General features: G+C 40.8%; 1 protein-coding gene across 30 annotated transcripts in view; it reads right to left on the bottom strand.

Moving 5' to 3' along the window:
- Positions 1 to 23,230, bottom strand: part of TRIP12 (thyroid hormone receptor interactor 12) — a 166,499-nt gene that overhangs the window by 121,445 nt on the left and 21,824 nt on the right. For 24 of the 30 annotated variants that reach the window (XM_074398915.1, XM_039469654.2, XM_039469662.2 and 21 more), the window contains exon 2: positions 593 to 739. In XM_074398915.1, the coding sequence (XP_074255016.1) occupies positions 593 to 690 (98 nt within the window). In that variant the 5' untranslated portion in view covers positions 691 to 739. Of the gene's footprint in view, positions 1 to 592; positions 740 to 6,629; positions 7,629 to 7,659; positions 10,075 to 14,804; positions 14,923 to 23,230 lie in introns of those variants that run through there. The other 6 variants (XM_039469656.2, XM_039469657.2, XM_039469658.2 and 3 more) reach the window with 4 other exon arrangements.

Genomic DNA, 23,230 nt, shown 5'->3' with positions numbered 1-23,230 from the left:
AGACTTGGAGTATTACAGTCAAGAAAATGCATCTGATCTAATTCTTCACACTACTTCTTATGTAACTTCTCCAACTAAAAAGAAACACGAGGCCACTAAAAATATAAGACAACTTGCTCACTCACAAAGTCAAAGTGCCTTGCCCCTTCTGTTAATATCTATGTTGCCAAAAAGCACAATGAGGACAAAAACTCAAAAGCTGAGTACCAAAACTCAAGTTCTTAAAACAAATGAGATTTCTTTTCAATAAAGTATCATTAAGTCAACACATAAGGAAAAGAACCACGAACGGTGAAAGATGTAACATATGTTTAAGGAAGTGAAGAGAAAGGGCAAAGAAAACATGACACACCATATGCTAAATTAGGTGTCTGATCATGTCAATGACTATGAAACTATTTCTTTGAGTCTAGCGTATCTGGGGGAAAATTTAGGAACTGCTTTGGATTCCAGTTTTCTTTTAAGAACTTGGTTCACAAATCAGAAATACCCATATGCAATGAACCATTCAAGTTTTGGACCTCAAAATGAGGCTTAAAAATATTTTTTCTTTTATTCTCAATTCCTTTTCAAATTACCATGAAATACGTACCTTCCTCCTATTGAGTCGTCTTGTGGTTGGGCCCCGGCAGTGTTCCTCTGTGAACGTCGCAGTGACCCCCCTGGATTGTTATTAGGCCGGTTGGACATTGGCACCTCTCTCTTGAAGGGACATACCCTTTCTAGACACTACCATTCACTAAAAGAAAAAAAAATAAACAAAATTTATCAGATGTACAAAATACAATATGGAAAAGAAATGAAGGGAACTGACAGCAATGAGGAAATTTTCTGCAAACTATCTGATTTTATAGCCTTCACCAATACTGCAATGTCTCACTGAACTGTGAAGTCTGACTAATTAATGTGTTACAAAATGTCAGGGATATAACAAATTCAAGACGTGTGGTCCAGAACTCAGCACATAAAATTAACTTAAGATTTTTCATGGAATAGCCAGAAAATTCTCAATTCAAAGAATATAGAACAAAGGTAGAAAGAAATATGTCTTTGTTTCCACATTCTAGTACTATGCAGAAACAGGCACTACACCTAAAGTCAAAACATGATGGCTCAAGTCCTTTGATAGAACAGGTGTTAAAGAAATTTGCCTTTGCACAAATGACAGCCTCTAAGCCTAGAATTTCTTAGACTCAGAATTAACAACATATGTCATGTCTTCTTCACAGTACTATTATGAATAACAAATGAAAAAATAAATACAAATAAAATTGTGGCTGGGCATGGTGGCTCACGCCTGTAATCCCAGCACTTTGGGAGGCTGAGATGGGTAGATCACCTGAGGTCAGGGGTCCACCACCAGCCTGGCCAACATGGTGAAATCCTGTCTTTACTAAAATACAAAAATTAGCTGGGTGTGGTGACACACACTTGTAAACTCAGCAACTCGGGAGGCTGAGGCAGGAAAACTGCTTGAACCCAGGAGGCGGAGGTTGCAGTGAGCCCAGATCATGCCACTCCACTCCAGCCTGGGCCAAACAGTGAGACATGTGTCTCAAAACAAAGCGTAACAAAACAAAATTGTAAAACTGCAGTATCTTGATGAAAAGATGAGGCGAAAGCAACTCAAACACAGTAAACTAAGCAATGGTCCCAAATACTTAGGATTTTCAACAGCAGCTCTGCTGGCCAAGACCCTGGACAAAATAATCTCTACATTTCATTTACTCTTCCTTAAAACCAGTACATTACCTACCTCGACAGTTGTCAGCAACAAGAAAGTATTTTTATAAGTGTGACAATTTAGCTCAAAACAGTTCATAATCAAATTGAACTTTTTATAAGAAATTTAATTATTGTACAGTTAAAATGCTGACACTCAGAAAATTAGTTTAACTGATAAAACAAGCCAACATTACAATCATAGAATTACGACATGTACAAATAAAATCTTTCACTATTTTTTGTGAGCCTGCAGTCAAATTTGAAGTAGCGTTTTTTCTGTTACTTCTATTTACTGATGAAGAGAATGAACATATGACATTATAGAAACTGGTGCCAAAGAGAATGCAAATTAACCATAATTAAGTCTATTACTGTACTGGATTTTGTTTTAGAGATTCTTTGTACTGTAATAAGTAAGGCTTCTTTTGAGTTATATTGTTGATACAATTCAGTAGAGACTGTTTCTATCACACATGTCCAAATTAATTAATATAATAAACTTTAATTAGAAAGTTCAAATTACTAATTTAAAGATAGTCAGTTTTAGAAAGAAAAAATACATTTAAACATTAAGAGAGAGGCAGGCAGAGAGAGAAAAAAAGGTTAACTCACATGTAATTATATGAAAAGATATGAAACTCTCATTGGTGTGTATGTATATAAAAAAGACTGACACATTTCTGCATACTATCCACGTTAAACATTCATGGAAAGATGCACGAATCATACTCTGTTAATAATGACTGCCTTTGAGAAAGGATTGGGGGATCTGGAGTTTATAATCAAATAAATCATTTTTGTTGTCACTGAGACTGACAGTTTACCATTTCAAAAGCAATTAGGCAGGCTGCTCTAGCATAACAGCTTTAAGCACAGAGCTCTTCAGTCAAACTGCCTCTGCCCAAGTTCAACTCCGGACTCTAACACTAACAAGCTGTATACAAGCTTGCATATATGAGTATGCGTATATATACTCCTCTGTGCGTCAATCTATCAAATGAGGATAAAGAACTCACCTCACAAAGTAGTTGTGAAGATCAAATGAAAAAAATCCACGTAAATTACTAAGTACAGTGCCAATCATACAGCAAGTGCTCAGTGCATGTTAATTATTATTATTACTATAAACATTCATTCAAAAGAATAAAAATATTTGTGGTAAAATGAAATCTAATATATTGGGAGAATCTTCACCATAAAAATCATTGTCAATATGAATCCAAATTTCTGGCAAAATACTTTCAAAAGTGAAATGTTTTTAATTAAGGATAAACATCTCAATCACCTGAAAAGCTTTATCGAAATATGAATGCCTGTCCCCTAACCTCAGACCCTCATTCTTCGGGCACAAAAGCTGGAGACATCATTTAAAAGAGCTTTCTGGGGTTTGTAGAGGGGAAACAGGGGAGGGACAGTAGGGGGTGGGGAGTTGGAGGGAGAGAGCATGGGGAGAAATGCCAGATACATGTGATGGGGAGGAAGGCAGCACATCACACTGCCACGTATGTACCTATGCAACAATGTTGCATGTTCTTCACATGTACCCCAAAACCTAAAATGCAATTTTAAAAAATAAAAAAAAGAGCTTTCTTGGGTATACTGCAATACACAAGAACTTCAGCACATTAAAGAATGAAAAGTCGGTGCTTTTCAAAATTCATCTTAGAAATTTCTCTATTTCAAACACCATCTCAATGCCATTTCACCTGGACCCAAATAGCATGACAAGAGAATAGGATGATACTGCTGTTTTCACTGTGAAAAGCAAGGAACGGTATTAGAAACAAGGTTGGTAGTTGTCACCTGCCCACATGCTGCTATTAAACGCTTACTGTATGTCATGAAGTATTAAGTCATTCAAGTGAAACTAAGACAAGCTAGTTGTTTTGACCTAGAGTCACCCAGGTAATCTTAACAATACTACCCAACATCTTCAAAGATGACTAAATAGCGCCATTATCAGCCAATAGCCTATTTGTGGATAATTTTTGAGATGTAAGAAGAATAGCAAGTTAAGAATAAAGTTATCAAATTACTACCTGCTGTTAAAACATAAATTCACCTTTTAAAAAGAGGCCAGGCTTAGGCTGGGCACAGTGGCTCACGTCTGTTAATCCCAGCACTTGGGAGGCCGAGGCAGGTGGATCACCTGAGGTCAGGAGCTCAAGACCAGCCTGGCCAACATGCTGAAAGCCCGTCATTACTAAAAATACAAAAATTAGCCAGGCATGGTGGCGGGCGCCTGTAATCCCAGCTACTCTCGAAGCTGAGATAGGAGAAGTACTTGAGCCCAGAAGGCGGAAGGTGCAGTGAGCCCAGAACACGCCACTACACTCTGGCCTGGGTGGCAGAGCAAGGCTTCGTCTCGAAACATAACGAAAAAGAGGTCAGGCTCTGTTAAATGCTAGAACTATTTTCTGAAAGTAAATAAAAGATTAAGATATGATGATTACAGATCTCTCCCTCTGTCAGTTATCAATAAAACCAGTGAGCTGGAAGGGACCCTCAGAGATGATCAAGGTCAATCCCTTACACCTTATAGACAAATCCAAATGAAGAAAGTTCCCGGATCTGTGAAGAACCAGTCCTCTGAATCCTGGTACTGAGCAGTTCTACCCTCTTCACAGATATCACCACCTTAACATCAACTTTTTTAATGCCTCTTCAGCTGCAGCTAAGAACCCAGAGGCCAAAAGTTTTCTCTACACAATAAATTCCAGAATGTTTTCCTTGTAGAATATTCTGTACTGACTAGACCAATTACTTAGGCCTACCATATGTTATTACTTAATTTTTAAAACACAAGTGGGAATTACACTGTTATACTGCTAGAAGTTATGTTTTCATAACCAGTAGTGAGTATGAACCTGAAGATTCTGTCTTAACAGGCTAACTCATAGTGTGAAACTGGAATTATAAACCCAATTTAACATCCTTAACAAATCCTGAAATATATGACTCTTTCCTAACCAGGGGCATACTTTCATTTCTGTAAAACTAATCAAGACTTTTCACATAAAAACTTTGATATTCAGTCCTAAGGCACTGAAACAAAATAGAGAATATGTATGACTTTAACAGGAAAAACAAAAAGACTAATGGATATCTTCAAGGTTGAAAACAAACTCATGACAACTTTGATCAAAGTTGAGTGTACAATCAACTTATTCATTGTTTAAGTTAAATGACCTCTGAATTTTATGTTAAAAAGTACTTAACTCTACATGCAAACTCCACATAGAAAAAAACAACAACCACTGGCCAGGCACGGAGGCTCACGCCTGTAATCCCTACACTTGGGCAGGCAGAAGCGGGCAGACCACCTGAGGTAAGGGAGGTCAAGACAAGCCTGGCCAACATGGTGAAACCCGTTTCTACTAAAAATACAAAAATTAGCTGGGGATGGTAGCACACACCTCTAATCCCAGCTACCTGGGTGGCTGAGGCAAGAGAATTGCTTGAACCGGGAGGCGGAGGTTGCAGTGAGCCCAGATTGCACCACTGCACAGCAAGACTCCGTCTCAAACAAAAAAATCTGTATGTTGTTTTACATTTACATTTAAAAATTCATTCTTAAAATTTGTATCAAGAATATTTCTTCAAGGAAAACTTCAACTAAAAACATTTTGGAAATTAATTTTTTTTTTTTTTTTTTTTTTGAGACAGAGTCTTGCTCTGTCACCCAGGTTAGGAGTGCAGTGGCATGATCTCAGCTCACTGAAACTTCTGCCTCCCGGGCTCAAGCAATTCTCCTGCCTCAGCCTCTAGAGTAGCTAGGATTACAGGAGACCGCCACTATGCCTGGCAAATTTTTGCATTTTTAGTAGAGACAAGGTTTTACCATGTTGGCCGGGCTGGTCTTGAACTCATGACCTCAAAGTGATCCACCTGCCTTGGCCTCCCAAAGTGCTGGGATTACAGGCGTGAATGGGCCACTGTGTCTAGCTGGAAATTTTTTTTTTCTAATTTCTTAACATAATACACACACACACACACACACGCAAATAAAGTCTAAAAAAAAAAAAAAAGGAAAACATTTTTTTAATTCAATTATTCCTCTGGTACAGTACTTTTAGAATACCAGAAGAAATCAATTGCGAAACATAAAGCCAGGCATGGTGCTGGATATCTGTAATCGCTGCTACTAGGAGGCTAAAGCAAAAGAATCGCTTGATCCTAGAAGTTTAAGGCCAGCCCAAGCAACACAGCAAGACCTCGTCTCTACAAAAAAGTCTAAAAATTGGCAGGGCACAGTGGCTCATTCCTGTAATCCCAGCACTTTGGGAGGCCGATTCAGGAGGATCACGAGGTCAGGAGTTTGAGACCAGCCTGGCCAACAGAGTGAAACCCCGTCTCTACTAAAAATACAAAAATAAGCTGGGGTGGGCCGGGCGCGGTGGCTCAAGCCTGTAATCCCAGCACTTTGGGAGGCCGAGGCGGGTGGATCACGAGGTCAAGAGATCGAGACCATCCTGGTCAACGTGGTGAAACCCCGTCTCTACTAAAAACACAAAAAATTAGCTGGGCATGGTGGTGTGTGCCTGTAATCCCAGCTACTCAGGAGGCTGGGGCAGGAGAATTGCCTGAACCCAGGAGGCGGAGGTTGCGGTGAGCCGAGATCGTGCCATTGCACTCCAGCCTGGGTAACAAGAGCGAAACTCCGTCTCAAAAAAAAAAAAAAAAAAAAAAAAAGCTGGGCACAGTGGTGCCCACCTGTAATCCCAGCTACTCAGGAGGCTGAGGCAGGAGAATTGCTTACACCCGGAGGTGGAGGTTGCAGTGAGCTGAGATCACGCCATGTACCTGGGTGACAGAGCAAGACTCTATCTCAAAAAAGTAATAATGAAAATTTTTAAAAATTAAAAAATAAAGTCTAAAAATTAGCCAGGCATGGTGGTACACACCTGTGGTTCCAGCAACTCAGAAGGTTGAGGTGGGAGGACGAGCCTGGGAGGACAAGGCTGTGGGAGGCCATGATTACACTACTGCACTCCAGTCTGTGTAACACAGGGAGATAACAACAGGCTCTATTAGACAGCCCAGGTGTGTAGTGGGCTATACTATATAGGTCTGTGTAAATACATTCTACAATCTTAACACAAGGACCAAACTCCTTAACAATAAATTTCTCAGAACGTATCCCTATTTTTAAGCAAAGCAAAATATGCACAGTAAGCTTTTAGAAGTGAATCTCATTTGTCCAGTATGTATCCCTAATTTTTTATGCACTATTTAGACTTGGTCCTCCAAAAAGGCTTGTTTGGCTTCAGATCATGAATTGGAGGTAAATGACAGTAATAAACACAATTTGCAAAGTATTTTACTCGTCTTGTAAAATTTAAATGTGACAAGGAGCCATCTAAACCACTGCCCATTAGTCCCATTTTCCAAATAAAGAAATTGAAATGTTACAAGATTAGGACCCTGCATGAAACAAGTAATGGCAGGGAGACCTGCAGACTGCAAGCAGGAAGTGACATCTGGAGCTCCAGTTCTGAACTACATATACCAGATAAAGAAGGAAATGACTATGTCCCAGAACAAAGTGTGGTAAGGGACAGTATAAATTAAACCACTACAATAAAACACGATAGAAATCACCTTTGCATATAACAGATGTCGTTCTTGACTACCTAAAAATAGCAAAGACTTCAAATAAGCCTATCTTAAAATGGGAATGAATAACCTTTAAGTTTACCCCAAAAGCAAGGGATTTAGAGGTGCTAAGAAACAATGACAAGTATGACAACTCCTCCTTACAAGGAGCTTACTACTCTCCATCTCCCACCTAGGTTCAAATTCTGCCTCTGCTACTTAGTAAGACCTATAAGAACTTACCTTCATCTCAGTTCATTTCTCCATTTAACTAGAGATAATATTATACTTTGTGATTTAAGTAATAGAGAACTGTATGTAAGGCTCTCAGAACCTTACCTGAACACGGCAGCTGCCATCTAATGAGTGCTCGTTAAGTACAACCTTAAAGAAAAACAGGGGAAATTATCAGGTCCATCATATACCAGAAAGGAACTGAAGGGGAAAAACAACAAAAACTTTCTTCAAAACCACTGGGACACTTTATTATCTTACTTTGATTTAGGAAAGAGACAATATAAAATCAGTAATTTTTTTTTAAGAGATGGGGTTTCCCCACATTGGCCAAAATGGTCTTGATTTCTTGACCTCGTCATCAGCCGCCTCCGCCTCCCAAAGAGCTGGGATTACAATCGTGGGCCACTACGCCCAGCCAAGATCAGCAGTTTTGTATGGCATATTCACAAGCTAAATGTCAAACTCTTAAGTAGCCATACATGAAACCTGAAATAGCTGTATCTAATATATAAAACAGTACAAAGCAGTTTATTAGCTCACATATGAATTTAGGGAAACAGAAATTAACTGTCTTTTTTTCAAATTAATCAGAAAAGTTTTAGAGAGAAATTAGGAGAGTTAAGGGCCACTGAGTGCAAGAGAAAGGGCTACATTATGGTCTGTTAGGCACTGAATGCAATTTATGGGGATCAAAACCATTTGAATTTGATAATGGAATATTATACAATATGTAAAAATCTTTTTTTTTTTTTTCCAGGTACAGCCTTGCTGCAACACCCAGGCTGAAGAGCAATGGTGCAATCTCAGCTCACTGTAACCTCTGCCTCCCAGGTTCAAGCGATTCTCCTGCCTCACCTCAGCCTCCTGAGTAGCTGGGACTAAATGTCCAATTAATTTTTGTATTTTTAGTAGAGATGGGGTTTTACCACATTGGCCAGGCTACTCTCAAACTCCTGACCTCAAGTGATCCACCCACCTCGGCCTTCCAAAGTGCTGGGATTACAGGCATGAGCCACCATGCCTGGCCAAAATAGTATTTTTATAATACTAGATAACAATATTCAAATGAAAAACTACAAGATTCAAATTAACTAGTAAAGAAAGAATGATTATGGGTTATGAGTAGTCTGTGCTTAGCATGTGCCAGGCAATGTACTTTAAATCACTAAATTTTCACACCAACCTTACAAACCTGGTAGTGAAAATAACCTTCTTGAGCCAGGTGTGGTGGCTCACGCCTGTAATCTCAGCACTTTGAGAGGCCGAGGGGGGCGGATCACCTGAGGTTGGGAGTTGAAGACCAGCCTGACCAAAATGGAGAAACTCCATCTCCACTAAAAATAAAAAATTAGTCAAAAAGTGGGCAAAGGATATGAACAGACACTTTTCAAAAGAAGACATTTATGCAGCCAACAAACATGAAAAAAAAAGCTCATCATCACTGGTCGTTAGAGAAATGCAAATCAAAACCACACTGAAATACCACCTCACCCCAGTTAGAATGGTGATTATTAAAAAATCAGAAGACAACAGATACTGGAGAGGATGTGGAGAAACAGAAACACTTTTACACTATTGGTGGGAGTATAAATTAATTCAACCATTGTGGAAGACAGTGTGGCCATTCCTCAAGGATCTAGAAATAGAAAAACCATTTGACCCAGCAATCCCATTACTAGGCATATACCCAAAGGATTATAAATCATTCTGTTATAAAGACACATCCACATGTATGTTTATTGTGGCACTGTTCACAATAGCAAAGACTTGGAACCAATCCAAATGCTCATCAATAATAGACTGGATAAAGAAAATGTGGCACATATACACCATGGAATACTATGCAGCCATAAAAAAAGATGAGTTCATGTCCTTTGCAGGAAACTGGAAACCATGATTCTCAGCAAATGGACACCAGAACAGAAAACCAAACACCACATGTTCTCACTCATAAGTGGGTGTTGAACAATGAGAACATATGGACACAGGGAAGGGAACATCACACACTGGGGTCCGGGGAATGGGGTGCTAGGGGAGAAATAGCAGGGGTAGGGGGATTGGGGAGTGACAGCATTAGAAGAAATATCTCATGTAGATGATGGGGCAATGGATGCAGCAAACCAGGACTATGGCAGGAGTATACCAATGAAACAAATCTGCACAATCTGCGCATGTACCCCAGAACTTAAAAGTATAATAAATAAATAAATACAAAATTAGCTGGGCGTGTTGGCGCATGCCTGTAATCTCAACTACTCGGGAGGCTGAGCAGGAGAACTGCTTGAACCCGGGAGGCAGAGGTTGCGATGAGCCAAGACCGCACCATTGTAATCCAGCCTGGGCAACAAGAACGAAACTCTGTCTCCAAAAAGAACAAAAGAAGAAAAGAACCTTCTTAAAAAGAAACCATAGCACACAATAAGTTAAAATAACCCCCAAACTACAAAGCTAATAAAGACAGACAAGTTTGACTGAACAAATAAAAATAATTACATATTGCCGGGCGCGGTGGCTCAAGCCTGTAATCCCAGCACTTTGGGAGGCCGAGGCGGGTGGATCACGAGGTCAAGAGATCGAGACCATCCTGGTCAACATGGTAAAACCCCGTCTGTACTAAAAATACAAAAAATTAGCTGGGCATGGTGGCGCGTGCCTGTAATCCCAGCTACTCAGGAGGCTGAGGCAGGAGAATTGCCTGAACCCAGGAGGCGGAGGTTGCGGTGAGCCGAGATCGCGCCATTGCACTCCAGCCTGGGTAACAAGAGTGAAACTCGGTCTCAAAATAAATAAATAAATAAATAATAATAATAATAATAATAATTACATATTTACTTTAAAAAAAAAAAAGTCCAAATATTAGAAAGCCAAAACATCTGAAGTTTAAAGGATTATGGGAGTCAGGAAGAAAATTCTGACCCTTTGGCACTAGGTAAATCAGCTTAGCTGGCCAATCCTTAAGTGAATAATCATCATAAAATATGCTAAATTGATTTGAGAAGCAAGATCAAATGTACTACTCTAAACAAAGAAGAAAAAGGTGGCTAACTTTGCCTTCACAGGTTGATGATGACCATTCATTTCTGCTTATGTTCCTTAAAATGCTAGAGCAGTGAAGAAAGACATGGAGGAATCAAAGAATAAATTAGCCGGGCGGTGGCTCACGCCTGTAATCCCAGCACTTAGGGAGGCCGAGGCGGGTGGATCACGAGGTCAAGAGATCGAGACCATCCTGGTCAACATGGTGAAACCCCGTCTCTAATAAAAATACAAAAATTAGCTGGGCGTGGTGGTACACGCCTGTAGTCCCAGCTACTCGGGAGGCTGAGGCAGGAGAATTGCCCGAACCCAGGAGGCGGAGGTTGCCGTGAGCCGAGATCGCGCCATTGCACTCCAGCCTGGGTAACAAGAACGAAACTCCATCTCAAAAAAAAAAAAAAAGAATAAATTAAAATGGAGCGATGTGGAGTAGTTCCCCAGGCCTGAAAATAAGCCTAAACTCTATCCTGAAGGACCAGAAACAAAAAACTTTGCATTTAAGGCCTACAGGTAAGGAACAGGCCCTCTCTTTAAACTAAAACCTAAGGAAAACAGAATAAAAAAATAATCCAGTCAAGGAAAATCAAGAACTTACCACAAGTATTGGGAAAATAAATCAGGGTGCTAATGTTGACAGATATCAAGAAGATGATAGATAGGCAGAGTTCAAAAAACTCAACAATTTCCATCAGATTTAGAAAATGGTAAAAGCAGCCTGGGCAACATGGTAAAACCCCATCTCTACAAAAAATACAAAAATTAGCGAGGGTGTGGTAGTGCGCTCCTGTAGTCCCAGCTGCTCAGGAGGCTGAGGTGGGAGGATCGCTTGAGCCCAGGAGGCGGAGGCTGCAGTGAGCCAAGATTGTGCCACTGCTCTCCAGCCTGGGGGAGAGAGTGAGACTCTGCCTCCAAAAAAATAAAAGGAATGAAAACAGTGAGAGCTATTTCTAGAAATGGTGGGGAAGGAGAGGGTAAAAGGTAAGATAAGCAGACAGTAAACACCAACTCTTCTCTGGAAATGCTTGACTATAGAAAGAAGAGACAATAGCCGGGAGGGAGGGGGAGGGCAGGGAGACAAAGACGGTGTTTGCATGGATGTGTGTGATTTCCCTGTTTGTCGTTTTTTAAAAAATAAATCTTGAGCATATGTATTTAGGTTAAAAAAAAGAATTACTGAAAGAAAGGGTTGGGGATAATGTACAGTCTACTAACAGGATCCCACAGGGGAAAAAAATTAGAGCATAAGCTTTGGATGAGAAGAGTGCATCAATCTCTGAGGCATGAGAAGAGGACAAGTCCAAATAAGGAAGTACATGCCTAACTTGTTGAATCTGTGGTTAACAAGTATGAGGAAAAGCAAGGAGGAAAGGAGGTAACCCTCTACAAGGTCCAAAACAGACCAAAAGTCTATTTTGTAGAACACTGTAAGATGATCAATTTATCCTGAATAGCTATTGCCAAAGTATTTCTAAAATATAGAGCCATTCATTCCCTAATATAAACCCTGTCTTAGCTCAGATGGCTTGTATAATCCTTTAGAATACTAACTGCATTTATGTAATCGAGTATATTCTTCTTCAGGTCTCAAAGCACATAGGCTAGTCAACAACTTTTAGTCCACGTGCCAAAAATGGTGCACAGGCCCAATTTAACATGTCTACAATCCTGCTGGCTACCATGACTGGTCAGTGAATGAGAATAGCACGCCAGTTCATCAATAGCCTTTTTTGTACCTCCCTATTAAGAATGATCAGGCTAGACAGTCTCTAAAATCAGATTTAGCTCCAAATTTTTTAAGACTCCAACCTAATGTTTATTTCAGTTTTTCTTAAATGGGGTACTTTAAAAGTTCTTCCTTAAAAAGAACTAATAATACCATCTATTAGGGATTCATTAGGTCATTAGGGAAAATGAGAAGCTGCTGAGGGATCAGAGAGAGAATGATTTGTAAATGCCTCTCTCCCTTAAGGGACAGACAGAAAACTCCCAGCTAAGAATCAAAGTCATGCAAAGTACAATACAACGGACCCTGCAGATTACAAGGGTGCTCCCTATGGACAAAAACAATTTTACATTTGGTAAATGACCTCTACAGCATACAGAAACACATAATAATAAGGCAATATTTTCAAAAACATTCTCTTCAGCATATATTCTTGTCACTGTTGTGAACTCCACTATAATAATGACATCACAGAGGTTAACTTTAATATAGTTAGAAAGTCTATTCCTGACTTGCAATAAAAAGTATTTCAACACTGTGATAATCATGGATTTGTGTTATGATCTTTTCCAAACAAGTATGTATGTAGCCTGTCATCAATAGTGCTAAAACCTGGGGAATTGTCAGAACAAATAATAAGATCACTGCTAAGGTAGGGGAAAAGAAAGCATTACAATGTTAACTCAAAATCGGGGAGAAAAAACGGACTCTAACTTTAACACCTGGTGAATAATAGTGTCAAATTTTTGTTTAAGATCATGCATTTCAGAGAATTACACCTAAATTCACTTAGAATGCCCCAAATATTTTTCAAAAGTTAAAAAAAAATTAAAATGCCATACTCTATAGAACAATGTCCCACATTTCCACATTTAGCATTTTTACCAAAAACAAGTAGATGCTAAAAACTGCCTCCATGTTGAGCCAGAATATGTACAAACCAGGAGTCAAGAAAAAATTCAGAGCTGTATTTCCCAAACATCAGTTTCTGTAATACAGATCCCTGGACCCTATCAGAATGGGGGTATGGGAAAATCAAACCATTCTTAAAATCACAATAAGCCGGGTGCAGTGTCTCATGCCTATCATCCCAGAACTTTGGGAGGCCAAGGCACAAGAGGATGGCCTAAGCCCAGGAGTTCAAGACCAGTCTGGGCAATATAAGGAGACCCCCTCTCTACAAAATATTTAAAAATTAGCCAGGCATAGTGGCTGACATCTGTAACGCCAACACTTGTGGAGGCTGAAGTGGTAGGATTGCTTGATCTCAGGAGTTTGAGACCAGCCTTGGCAACATAGTGAAAACCTTCTTTACCAAAAAAAAAAAAAAAAAAAAAAAAAATTTTGGCATGTTGGTGCACACCTGTGACCCCAGCTACTTAGCAAGCTAAGGTAGGAGGATCACTGGAGCCTGAGAAGTGAAGGCTAGAGTAAGCTGATCATGCCACTGTACTCTAACCTGGGCAACAAGAGTGAAAGCTTATCTCAAACACAAAAAATAAAAATAAAAACATCGGGGTGTGGTGGCACACACGTAGGCCCAGCTACTTCGGAGGCTGAGGTGGTGAGGTGGAAGGATTGCTTGAGCCCAGGAAGTCAAGGCTGCGGTGAGTCATGATTGTGCCACTGAGCTCCAATCTGGGTGACAGAGGGAGACTATGCCTCAAAAAACGCCAAAAGAAATCAATAGGAAAAAAAATCAAAATAACAACCAATTTATTGTTCTAATATCAGCTAGTTGACGACTGCAACACAGATTTACACTGTTGTTCTGGTATCATTACATATCATCTTCTAATCCTTTGTAATTTTTACATGACTCTCCCACCTCCCACAATGAAAAACTACCACTGATACTCTTAGAAACTTATAGAAAACTAACCTAAAGAAATACTTGGACAGCAAGCAAGGACGTATGTAATTACTATGCTCACTGCAGTATATCACTGTGGAAAAATGGAAGATGATCCAAATGTTCTCAGCAAAGGAACGATTAATTCTAAGTAAGTACACTATACCAATACTACGGCATACTTACAGGTCCTCAAATGCAAAGATGTAAATCTGTACATACTGCACTGACATGCACAGAACGTTGTGCATGAATGTCAAATATTTGACAAATATTTCAGCAAATATTTGAAGAACTATTTGACAGGTGTCAATACTCTTTGCTACAATGGAGCTTACACTCAATTGGAAAGAGAAAATAAACAAACTATATGTACACTGTGGTAAGCCCCATTAAAAGTGAAATAGGAGAAAAACAGGAAGGAGTAGAGGATAATGGGAAAAAGGAAAGAAAAAGTTACTTTAGGTTGAATTTTGAGCTCTCTGAACAGACATTTTGAACTGAGACTCAAAGCGTAAGAAAGAAGCAGGGGGAGAGAAAGTTACGTATCTGTTCATATATGTGTGTAGGAAAAAAGTCTGGAAAAATACATCTAAATGTCAACAGTGGAAGAGAGAGAGTAGTAGTAAAGAGTACCTATGTTTTGTGGCACGCGCCTGTGTACTCAGCTACTCGGGAGGCTGAGGTGGAAGAATCAGTTGAATCCAGGAGGCGGAGGTTGCAGTGAGCCAAGATTGCGCCGCCACACTCCAGCCTGGTGACAGAGCAAGACTTTGTCTCAAAAAAAAAAAAGAGTACCTATGTCTTGAGTAGGTTCAAACCCTGGCTCTACCATTTTAAGCCAGATTATCTTGGAAAAATTTAATGACAGCCTGAGTTTTCTCATCTGTAAAAAAATCAGTACGCCTTTCAGAGGTAAAGATACTGCGTCGCCGGGCGCGGTGGCTCAAGCCTGTAATCCCAGCACTTTGGGAGGCCGAGACGGGTGGATCACGAGGTCAAGAGATCGAGACCATCCTGGTCAACATGGTGAAACCCCGTCTCTACTAAAAATACAAAAAATTAGCTGGGCATGGTGGCGCGTGCCTGTAATCCCAGCTACTCAGGAGGCTGAGGCAGGAGAATTGCCTGAACCCAGGAGGCGGAGGTTGCGGTGAGCCCAGATCACGCCATTGCACTCCAGCCTGGGCAACGAGAGCGAAACTCCGTCTCAAAAAAAAAAAAAAAAAAAAAAAAAAAAAGACACTGCGTAACTCATTTGAGAATAATGTGATGAAATAGAAAAAAAAATTAGGTCAGGCATGGTAGCTCACACCTGTAATCCCAGCACTTTGGGAGGCGGAAGTGGGTGAACTGTTTGGGCCCAGGAGTGCAAGACCAACCTGGGCAACATGGTGAAACCCCTTCTCCACACAAAAAAAAACCCACACACACACATACAAATTAGCCGGGCATGGCACTGCGCATCTGTAGTCCCAGCTACTTACAGGGCTGGGGGGTATCGCTTGATCCCAGGTGATGGAGACTGCAGTGGGCTGAGGTCGCACCACTGCACTCCAGCCTGGGTGACAGAGTGAGACCCTGTTTCAAAAAAAGGAAAAATTAAAAGCCATATTCACATTCAAATCAGTAAGACTACAGCTGCCACTCTTCTTCAAATGGGCATAAACATAAATTGAACAAAATGTGTAAAACAGGCTAGTTACACAAATTCAACTACCCTTCCTGAATTTTCATTTTCATTCTTTTACTTCTCACCACCTTCCCCCTGCATGCATATAATAAAATTTCTCAAAATACAAAAAGGTTGAGAATTGCTCAATAAATACCTGTAAGTCCCATCTAGCTTCTACAATTAAAATTTCATGTATGCTTTATCACACATGTATCCGTATCTTCTCATCTATGAGCCCCTGTGTCTGTCATCTATCCATCCTATTTTTTGAGGTATTTTAAAGTAAGCTGAAGGCATTATTATACTTTGTGTATCTTAAAACAGTTTTCAAATTTTGCTTCATGTTTTCAGTTACATTTTCATACAATGAAATGCACAAGTGTTAAGTACAAAATTCAATGAGTTGAGACAAAACCATACATCTGGGTAACCCAAATCCTTACCAGGATATACAGTCTATCACCCAAGAAATTTTCCTCACGCTTCCTCCCAATCAATCCCTGCACTTTACCTCTCAACTCTGCAATCACTGTTCTAATTTTTTTTGACCATAGATTAGTCTTGCCTATTCCAGAATTTTATAGAAATGGAAACATATAGTATGCACTCTTTTATGTAAGACTTCTTTGACTCAGCATAATATCCTGAGATTCATCTATGTTGCTGAGTTTATCAATATTTTTACCTTCTTATTGCTGAATAGTATTCTACTGTATGAATATAAATATAGCATTTTATCCATTTTTCTGTGGATGAACTAAGTTTTGCCCATTAAGTTTAAAGCTGTTACATTTTTCTAGAAGTCCTTCCACGGATATATGCTTTCATCTCTCTTGAACGGAAAGAAGAGTGGAATCACTAGGTCATAAGAAAGACTTTGATTAATTTTTTTGGGGCGGGGGTAGAGAGAGGGTCTCACTCTTGTCACTGAGGCTGGAGTGCAGCGATGCAATCACAGTTCACTGCAACTTTTAATTCCTAGGCTCAAGCAATCCTCTTGCTTCAGCCTCCTGAGTAGCTGAGAGTATAGGTGTGTTGCCATTATGCCTGGCTTTTCCTGGGAGGAGATGGAGGCGAGTATACAGGATCTTGCTACGTTGCCCAAGCTGGTCCCAAACTCCTGGACTCAAGCAATCTGCCTACCTGAGCCTCTCAAAGTACTGGGATTATAGGAGTGAGCCACTTCACCCGGCCTATCATTAACTTTTAAAGAAACCTCCGGATCGGCCGGACGCGGTAGCTCACGCCTGTAATCCCAGCACTTTGGGAGGCCGAGGCAGGTGGATCACGAGGTCAGGAGATCAAGACCATCCTGGTCAACATGGTGAAACCCCATCTCTACTAAAAATACAAAAAATTAGCTGGGCGCGGTGGCTCGTTCCTGTAGTCCCAGCTACTCAGGAGGCTGAGGCAGGAGAATTGTCTGAACCCAGGAGGCGGAGGTTGCGGTGAGCCGAGATCGCGCCATTGCAGTCCAGCCTGGGTAACAAGAGCGAAACTCCGTCTCAAAAAAAAAAAAAAGAAAAAGAAACCTCCGGATCATTTTTTCCAAAGCAACTGTACTATTTCACAGACTTACTAACAAGTGTAGAAGTCCCAGTTGCTCCATACCCTCACCAACAGTTGGTGTTGCCAGTCTTTTAAATTTTGGTTATTCTATGTCAGGTGTGGTGACTCACACCCGTAATCACAGCACTTTGGGAGGCCAAGGCAGGCAGATCACTTGAGGTCAGGTGTTTGAGACCAGCCTGGCCAACATAGTGAAATCTCATCTCCACTAAAAATACAAAAAATAGCTGGGAGTGGTGGTGCAAGCCCGTAATCTCAGGTACATGGGATGCTGAGGCAAAAGAGGCACTTGAACCCCAGGCTGGAGTACAGTGGTGCCATCTCAGCTCACTGCAACCTTTGCGTCTCTGGTAAAGAGAGATAGCAGACATAAAGACAGCAGAGAAAACAGATGATAGTTTCTGAAATACTGATTTCCCTAAGGCCCAGCTGCCTAATTCCATTCTTAAGGATTTCATTAGACACATATTGATAGTCAATGTTGAGTAACAGTTTTAGGTAACCAGGAATTCAATTAGTATTTGGATATTTTTTAAGTCCTACTTTACTTTTTTACAACTCCAAATTGAAATTAGTGTAAAGTTTACTCATTCAGAGACGACTTGCCCCAATAACAAAGACCAAACAGTGCACAAAACAGCCACAGTGCACGAAGTAACAACAGTGTACAAAACTTCTGATAAGCATCTCTCTTTAAGCCTAATAACCCCAAAATTATAGCAAGAGAAAGCATTACTCAAATTTAACACAAAAAGACACAAAGGAAATTCATCTATGCTCAAGTGTCTAAGGATTAGAACTAGATTAGAACGCCAGTTGCCTGACTCTCAGGCCAATTTACTTATACACTGACTTTTAAAAATAGGTAAATTCATATCAAAACTTTCCATTTGTATTACACTATATATAGCAAAAGAAAAAATTAAACTTTTTAAGTGATAATACACAGTATAAAAAAAAAGATTCTTCTCTAAAATTTGTATCAGACAGCATTTTTTTTTTTTTTTAAGAGACAAGGTCTCACTGTCACTCAGGCTGGAGTGCAGTAGCACAATCAAAGCTCAGTAACTTCCAGCTCGTGGACTCAAATGGTCCTCCCACCTCAGCCTCCCAAGGAGCTGAATTACAGGTGTGCACCATATCCACCTAATTTGTTTTTATTTTTTTGTAGAGACAGAGGTTGGGAGATGTGTCTCACTACTGCCCAGGCTGGTCTTGAACTCCTGGCTTTAAACGTTCCTTCAGCCTTGGCCTCCCAAAGCATGAGCCACTGTGCCCAGTACTGCTGAATACACTAAAAGTTATCATCAAAAAATAATGCTTTCTTTTCCCATTCCTTATTGAAGTAAAAAAGAAAAACATTAAGAAACCAGTAAAAGCTGGGCGCAGTGGCTCAAGTCTGTAATCCCAGCACTTTGGGAGGCCGAGGCAGGTGGATCATGAGGTCAAGAGATCGAGACCATCCTGGTCGACATGACGAAACCCCGTCTCTACTAAAAATACAAAAAATTAGCTGGACATGGTGGCACGTGCCTGTAATTCCAGCTACTCAGGAGGTTGAGGCAGGAGAATCACTTGAATCCAGGAGACGGAGGTTGCGGTGAGCCGAGATCGCGCCATTGCACTCCAGCCTGGGTAACGAGCGAAACTCCGTCTCAAAAAAAAAAGAAAGAAAGAAAGAAACCAGTAAAGAAAGAAAAAGAGGGCTAAGCAAAACAGGAGCCATCAAATTTCTTTTTATTTTTTTAATACAGATGAGATTCATGTTGCCAGGCCTGTCTAGAACTCCTGAGCTCAAGCAATCCACACACCTTGGCCATGAACCACCATGTAGGGTCTAGCCACGAAATTTCTATACGCAATCATTTTTTTTTTCAGCCACAGGGAATAGAAAAACAGCTAAAACTGTAAAGAGAAGTAGAAACAGGAGGTACTGACATACCTTCTAAGTGTTAGAACAGTTAAGGTTTTCCTCAGGTGGAAAAAAAAACAGGAATAATGAACTAGAATAAACTCTGTGCCATCAGCTGTGAAAGACAACTTCAAGTGAAGTGTACAGATAGCCCGTGAGTGATGCTGGAATCTCTGGTAGGATGCATGCAAGGTAAAAGAATGCTAGGAGGCTCAGACCAACTGAAGACCAAAGTGTAAACAAGTAACTAGAGTAAAAGGTGACAAACTACAATTCTAAGTACTATTATAGAAAAGCAACCCAAGCCCTAGGGGTGGAAATACACATTCCAGGCAGGGGTGGTATATAAAAACTCATGAAAAAAAGGTATTTCCCCAATAGAGAAGTGGAATGGTCTAGAATAGGAGGCAAAAAGGGAGTTCCAGAAACAGACAACTTCAGAAAGGTCTACAGGCACGAATGAATGAACCATATAAAACTGAGGACAGGTGTAAAAGGAAAGCTTGAAAACATCCAAACAAGTGAAAAGACAAGACAACCCAAATACATAATTCACATCTATAATCTTCCAAACTGAATACCAAATATATAGAAGGTGCTAACAGGTCTTTTAAAACAATTCGTTACACATAAAAATAAAGTGTATGGAAGTTCTTTTTTTTTTTGAGACGGAGTCTCGCTCTGTTGCCCAGGCTGGAGTGCAGTGCTATCATCTCAGCTCACTGCAACCTCCGCCTCCCAGGTTCAAGCTATTCTCCTGCCTCAGCCTCCTGAGTAGCTGGGATTACAGGTGCATGCCACCATGCCTGGCTAATTTTTGTATTTTTAGTAGAGACATGGTTTCACCATGTTGGCCAGGCTGCTCTTCAACTCCTGACTTCAAGTGATCCACCTGCCTTGGCCTCCCAAAGTGTTGGGATTATAGGTATGAGCCACCAGGCCAGGCCTTTTTTGTTTTTAAATGACATGGCTTTATTGAAAACACAATTGCACTTCAAAGTTTTTAAGGAGAGAGTCTTGATAAATTAACACACTATATACATATTGCCATACAAAAGCAACCTGAGGGGTGGTTCTTTCATACAAAGGAAGTTCTTAAGAGTTCATCACAAATCTAATTTTTGCCTCTTAGTTGATCTTTTACAACCTTGGAATTAAAAAACAAACAGAAAACCTGGTAAACTGTTCCACAAAAAGTAGCATCACCACTATACTTGAATTTAGTTCTAAAATAAATTTGGCGCCTTCCAATAACAGATTCCTATCTAACTCTCTTGAAGTAACACTATCATAACCAACAAATGTATTTTCTAGTTAACAAGATGTTTAAATTCAAATAATTTAAGTAGAAATAGTAAATTGAAATTGCCAGTGGGGATATTTCTTCCCAGAGAGAAATCCAAATAACAGAGTTTCCATTTGCAGTCCCACACTACAGATGATTAAGGTATTTTTCAGTTGGCAAGATTTTTAACTAAGAAGACAGAACATCACAACACTAATTCTAAAATTTAACCTAAAAGTTAATAGAATTTGGCCAGGCCACAGTAGCTTATGCCTGTAATCCCAGCACTTTGGGAGCCTTAAGCACAGGAGTTCAAGACGGGCATAGGCAACAAAGCAAAACCCCATCTCTTCAAAAAATACAAAAAAAAAAAAATTAGCCAGCCATAGTGGTGCACATGTGGTCCTAACTACTTAGGAGGCTAAGATGGGAGGATCTCTTGAGCCCATGAGGCAGAGGTTGTAGTGAGTCCAGATCATGCCACTCCAGCCTGGGCAACAGAGACAGTAGTGACATGGTTCCACAGCTCTGTGACTCTATCAAAACATTATATACTACTATTATTAAAAAGTACTGTCTGACCAGGTGCAGTGGCTCACACCTGTAATCCCAGCACTTTGGGTGGTCAACGTGGGGGGATCACTTGAGGTCAGGAGTTCGACACCAGTATGGTCAACATGGTAAAACCCCATCTCTCCTAAAAATACAAAAATTAGGGAGGCGTGATGATGACATGCCTGTAGCCACCGGCCTGTAGTTCAAGTGAGACAGGAGAATCACTTGAACTCACGAGGCAGAGGCTCTAGTGAGCCGAGATGGCACTACGGCACTTCAGCCTGGGTGACAGAGCAAGACTGTCTTTAAAAAGAAAATAAAAAGTACTGCCTACTGTAAACAGGTGAATTGCATGGCATGTAAATTATATCTCAATAAAGGTGTTTTTAAAATTATTTTGTTCAGAAAATGCTTCCTGCCTTCAAAAGTATTACATAAAAAGAAAAACTTTGGCAGGGCATGGTGGTTCACACTTGAAATCCCAGCACTTTGGGAGACTGAGGCGGGCGGATCACAAGGTCAGGAGTTCAAGACCAGCCTGGCCAACAGTGAAACTCCATCTCTAAAAACACAAAAATTAGCTGGGTGTCGTCGCAGGCTACTCAGGAGACTAAGGCAGGAGAACTGCTTGAACCCAGGAGGTGAAGGCTGCAGTGAGCTCAGATTGCACCACTGCACTCCAGCCTGGGGGACAGAACGGAAACTTTAAATCTGTTGCTTTTAAGCCTTTAATTATGCCAACAAATCAAATGTGATACACCAGATCGCTCCCTCAACAAGTCCTGGGAAGTAGTATAAACCAAGTGATATCTTGAAGATAAATAATCATCTGTTACGAATAAAAAAACTGCTAAAGCCAGGCGCGGTGGCTCAAGCCTGTAATCCCAGCACTTTGGGAGGCCGAGGCGGGCGGATCACAAGGTCGAGAGATCGAGACCATCCTGGTCTACATGGTGAAACCCCGTCTCTACTAAAAATACAAAATATTAGCTGGGCATGGTGGCGCATGCCTGTAATCCCAGCTACTCAGGAGGCTGAGGCAGGAGAATTGCCTGAACCCAGGAGGCGGAGGCTGCGGTGAGCCGAGATTGTGCCATTGCACTCCAGCCTGGGTAACAAGAGCGAAACTCCATCTCACCAAAAAAAAAAAAAAAAAAACAAAAACTGCTAAATAGAGTAATATGCATTTGTTAATGCAGATACTAAATCTCACTGGTAACCTATTTTTGTACTCTTTCACAACATCTCCACATTCTCTATTCTGATAAAGTAATAACACCTTCTCCTCTTTGCAGTCCTTATACTGGTTAGGACATCAATAGCTTTTTGTTTCCCACATCGTCACTAAGCATAAAAATAAATGAGCAGGGCACAGTGGCGCACACCTACAGTTCTAGCTGGTGAGGTTGAGACCACAAGGATTGCTTTAGCCCAGGAGTTTGACTCCAGTCTGCGTAACACAGGGAGACCCCTGTCTAAAGAAATTAAAAATAAAATGAGAACTGAGGCCAGGCGCAGTGGGTCACACCTGCAATCCCAGCACTTTGGGAGGCCCTGGCAGGTGGATCACCAGAGGTGAGGAGTTCAAGACCAGCCTGGCCAACATGGTAAAACCCCACCTCTACTAAAAATGCAAACATTGGCCAGTACGCCTGGTCAGTTATCCCAGCACTTTAGGAGGCCGAGGCAGCAGAATCTCCTGAGGTCAGGAGTTTGAGGTCATACTGGCCAAAGTGGTGAAACCCCATCTCTACTAAAAATACGAAAATCGGCCAGGCGCTGTGGCTCAAACCTGTAATCCCAGCACTTTGGGAGGCCGAGACGGGTGGATCACGAGGTCAAGAGATCGAGACCATCCCGGTCAACATGGTGAAACCCCGTCTCTACTAAAAATACAAAAAATTAGCTGGGCATGGTGGCGCGTGCCTGTAATCCCAGCTACTCAGGAGGCTGAGACAGGAGAATGGCCTGAACCCAGGAGGCGGAGGTTGCGGTGAGCTGAGATCGCGCCATTGCACTCCAGCCTGGGTAACAAGAGCGAAACTCCGTCTCAAAAAAAAAAACAA

Source organism: Saimiri boliviensis, chromosome 5, assembly GCF_048565385.1.
Source record: "Saimiri boliviensis isolate mSaiBol1 chromosome 5, mSaiBol1.pri, whole genome shotgun sequence".
Lineage (NCBI taxonomy): Eukaryota > Metazoa > Chordata > Mammalia > Primates > Cebidae > Saimiri > Saimiri boliviensis.
This window is presented reverse-complemented; position numbering and strand designations above follow the sequence as displayed.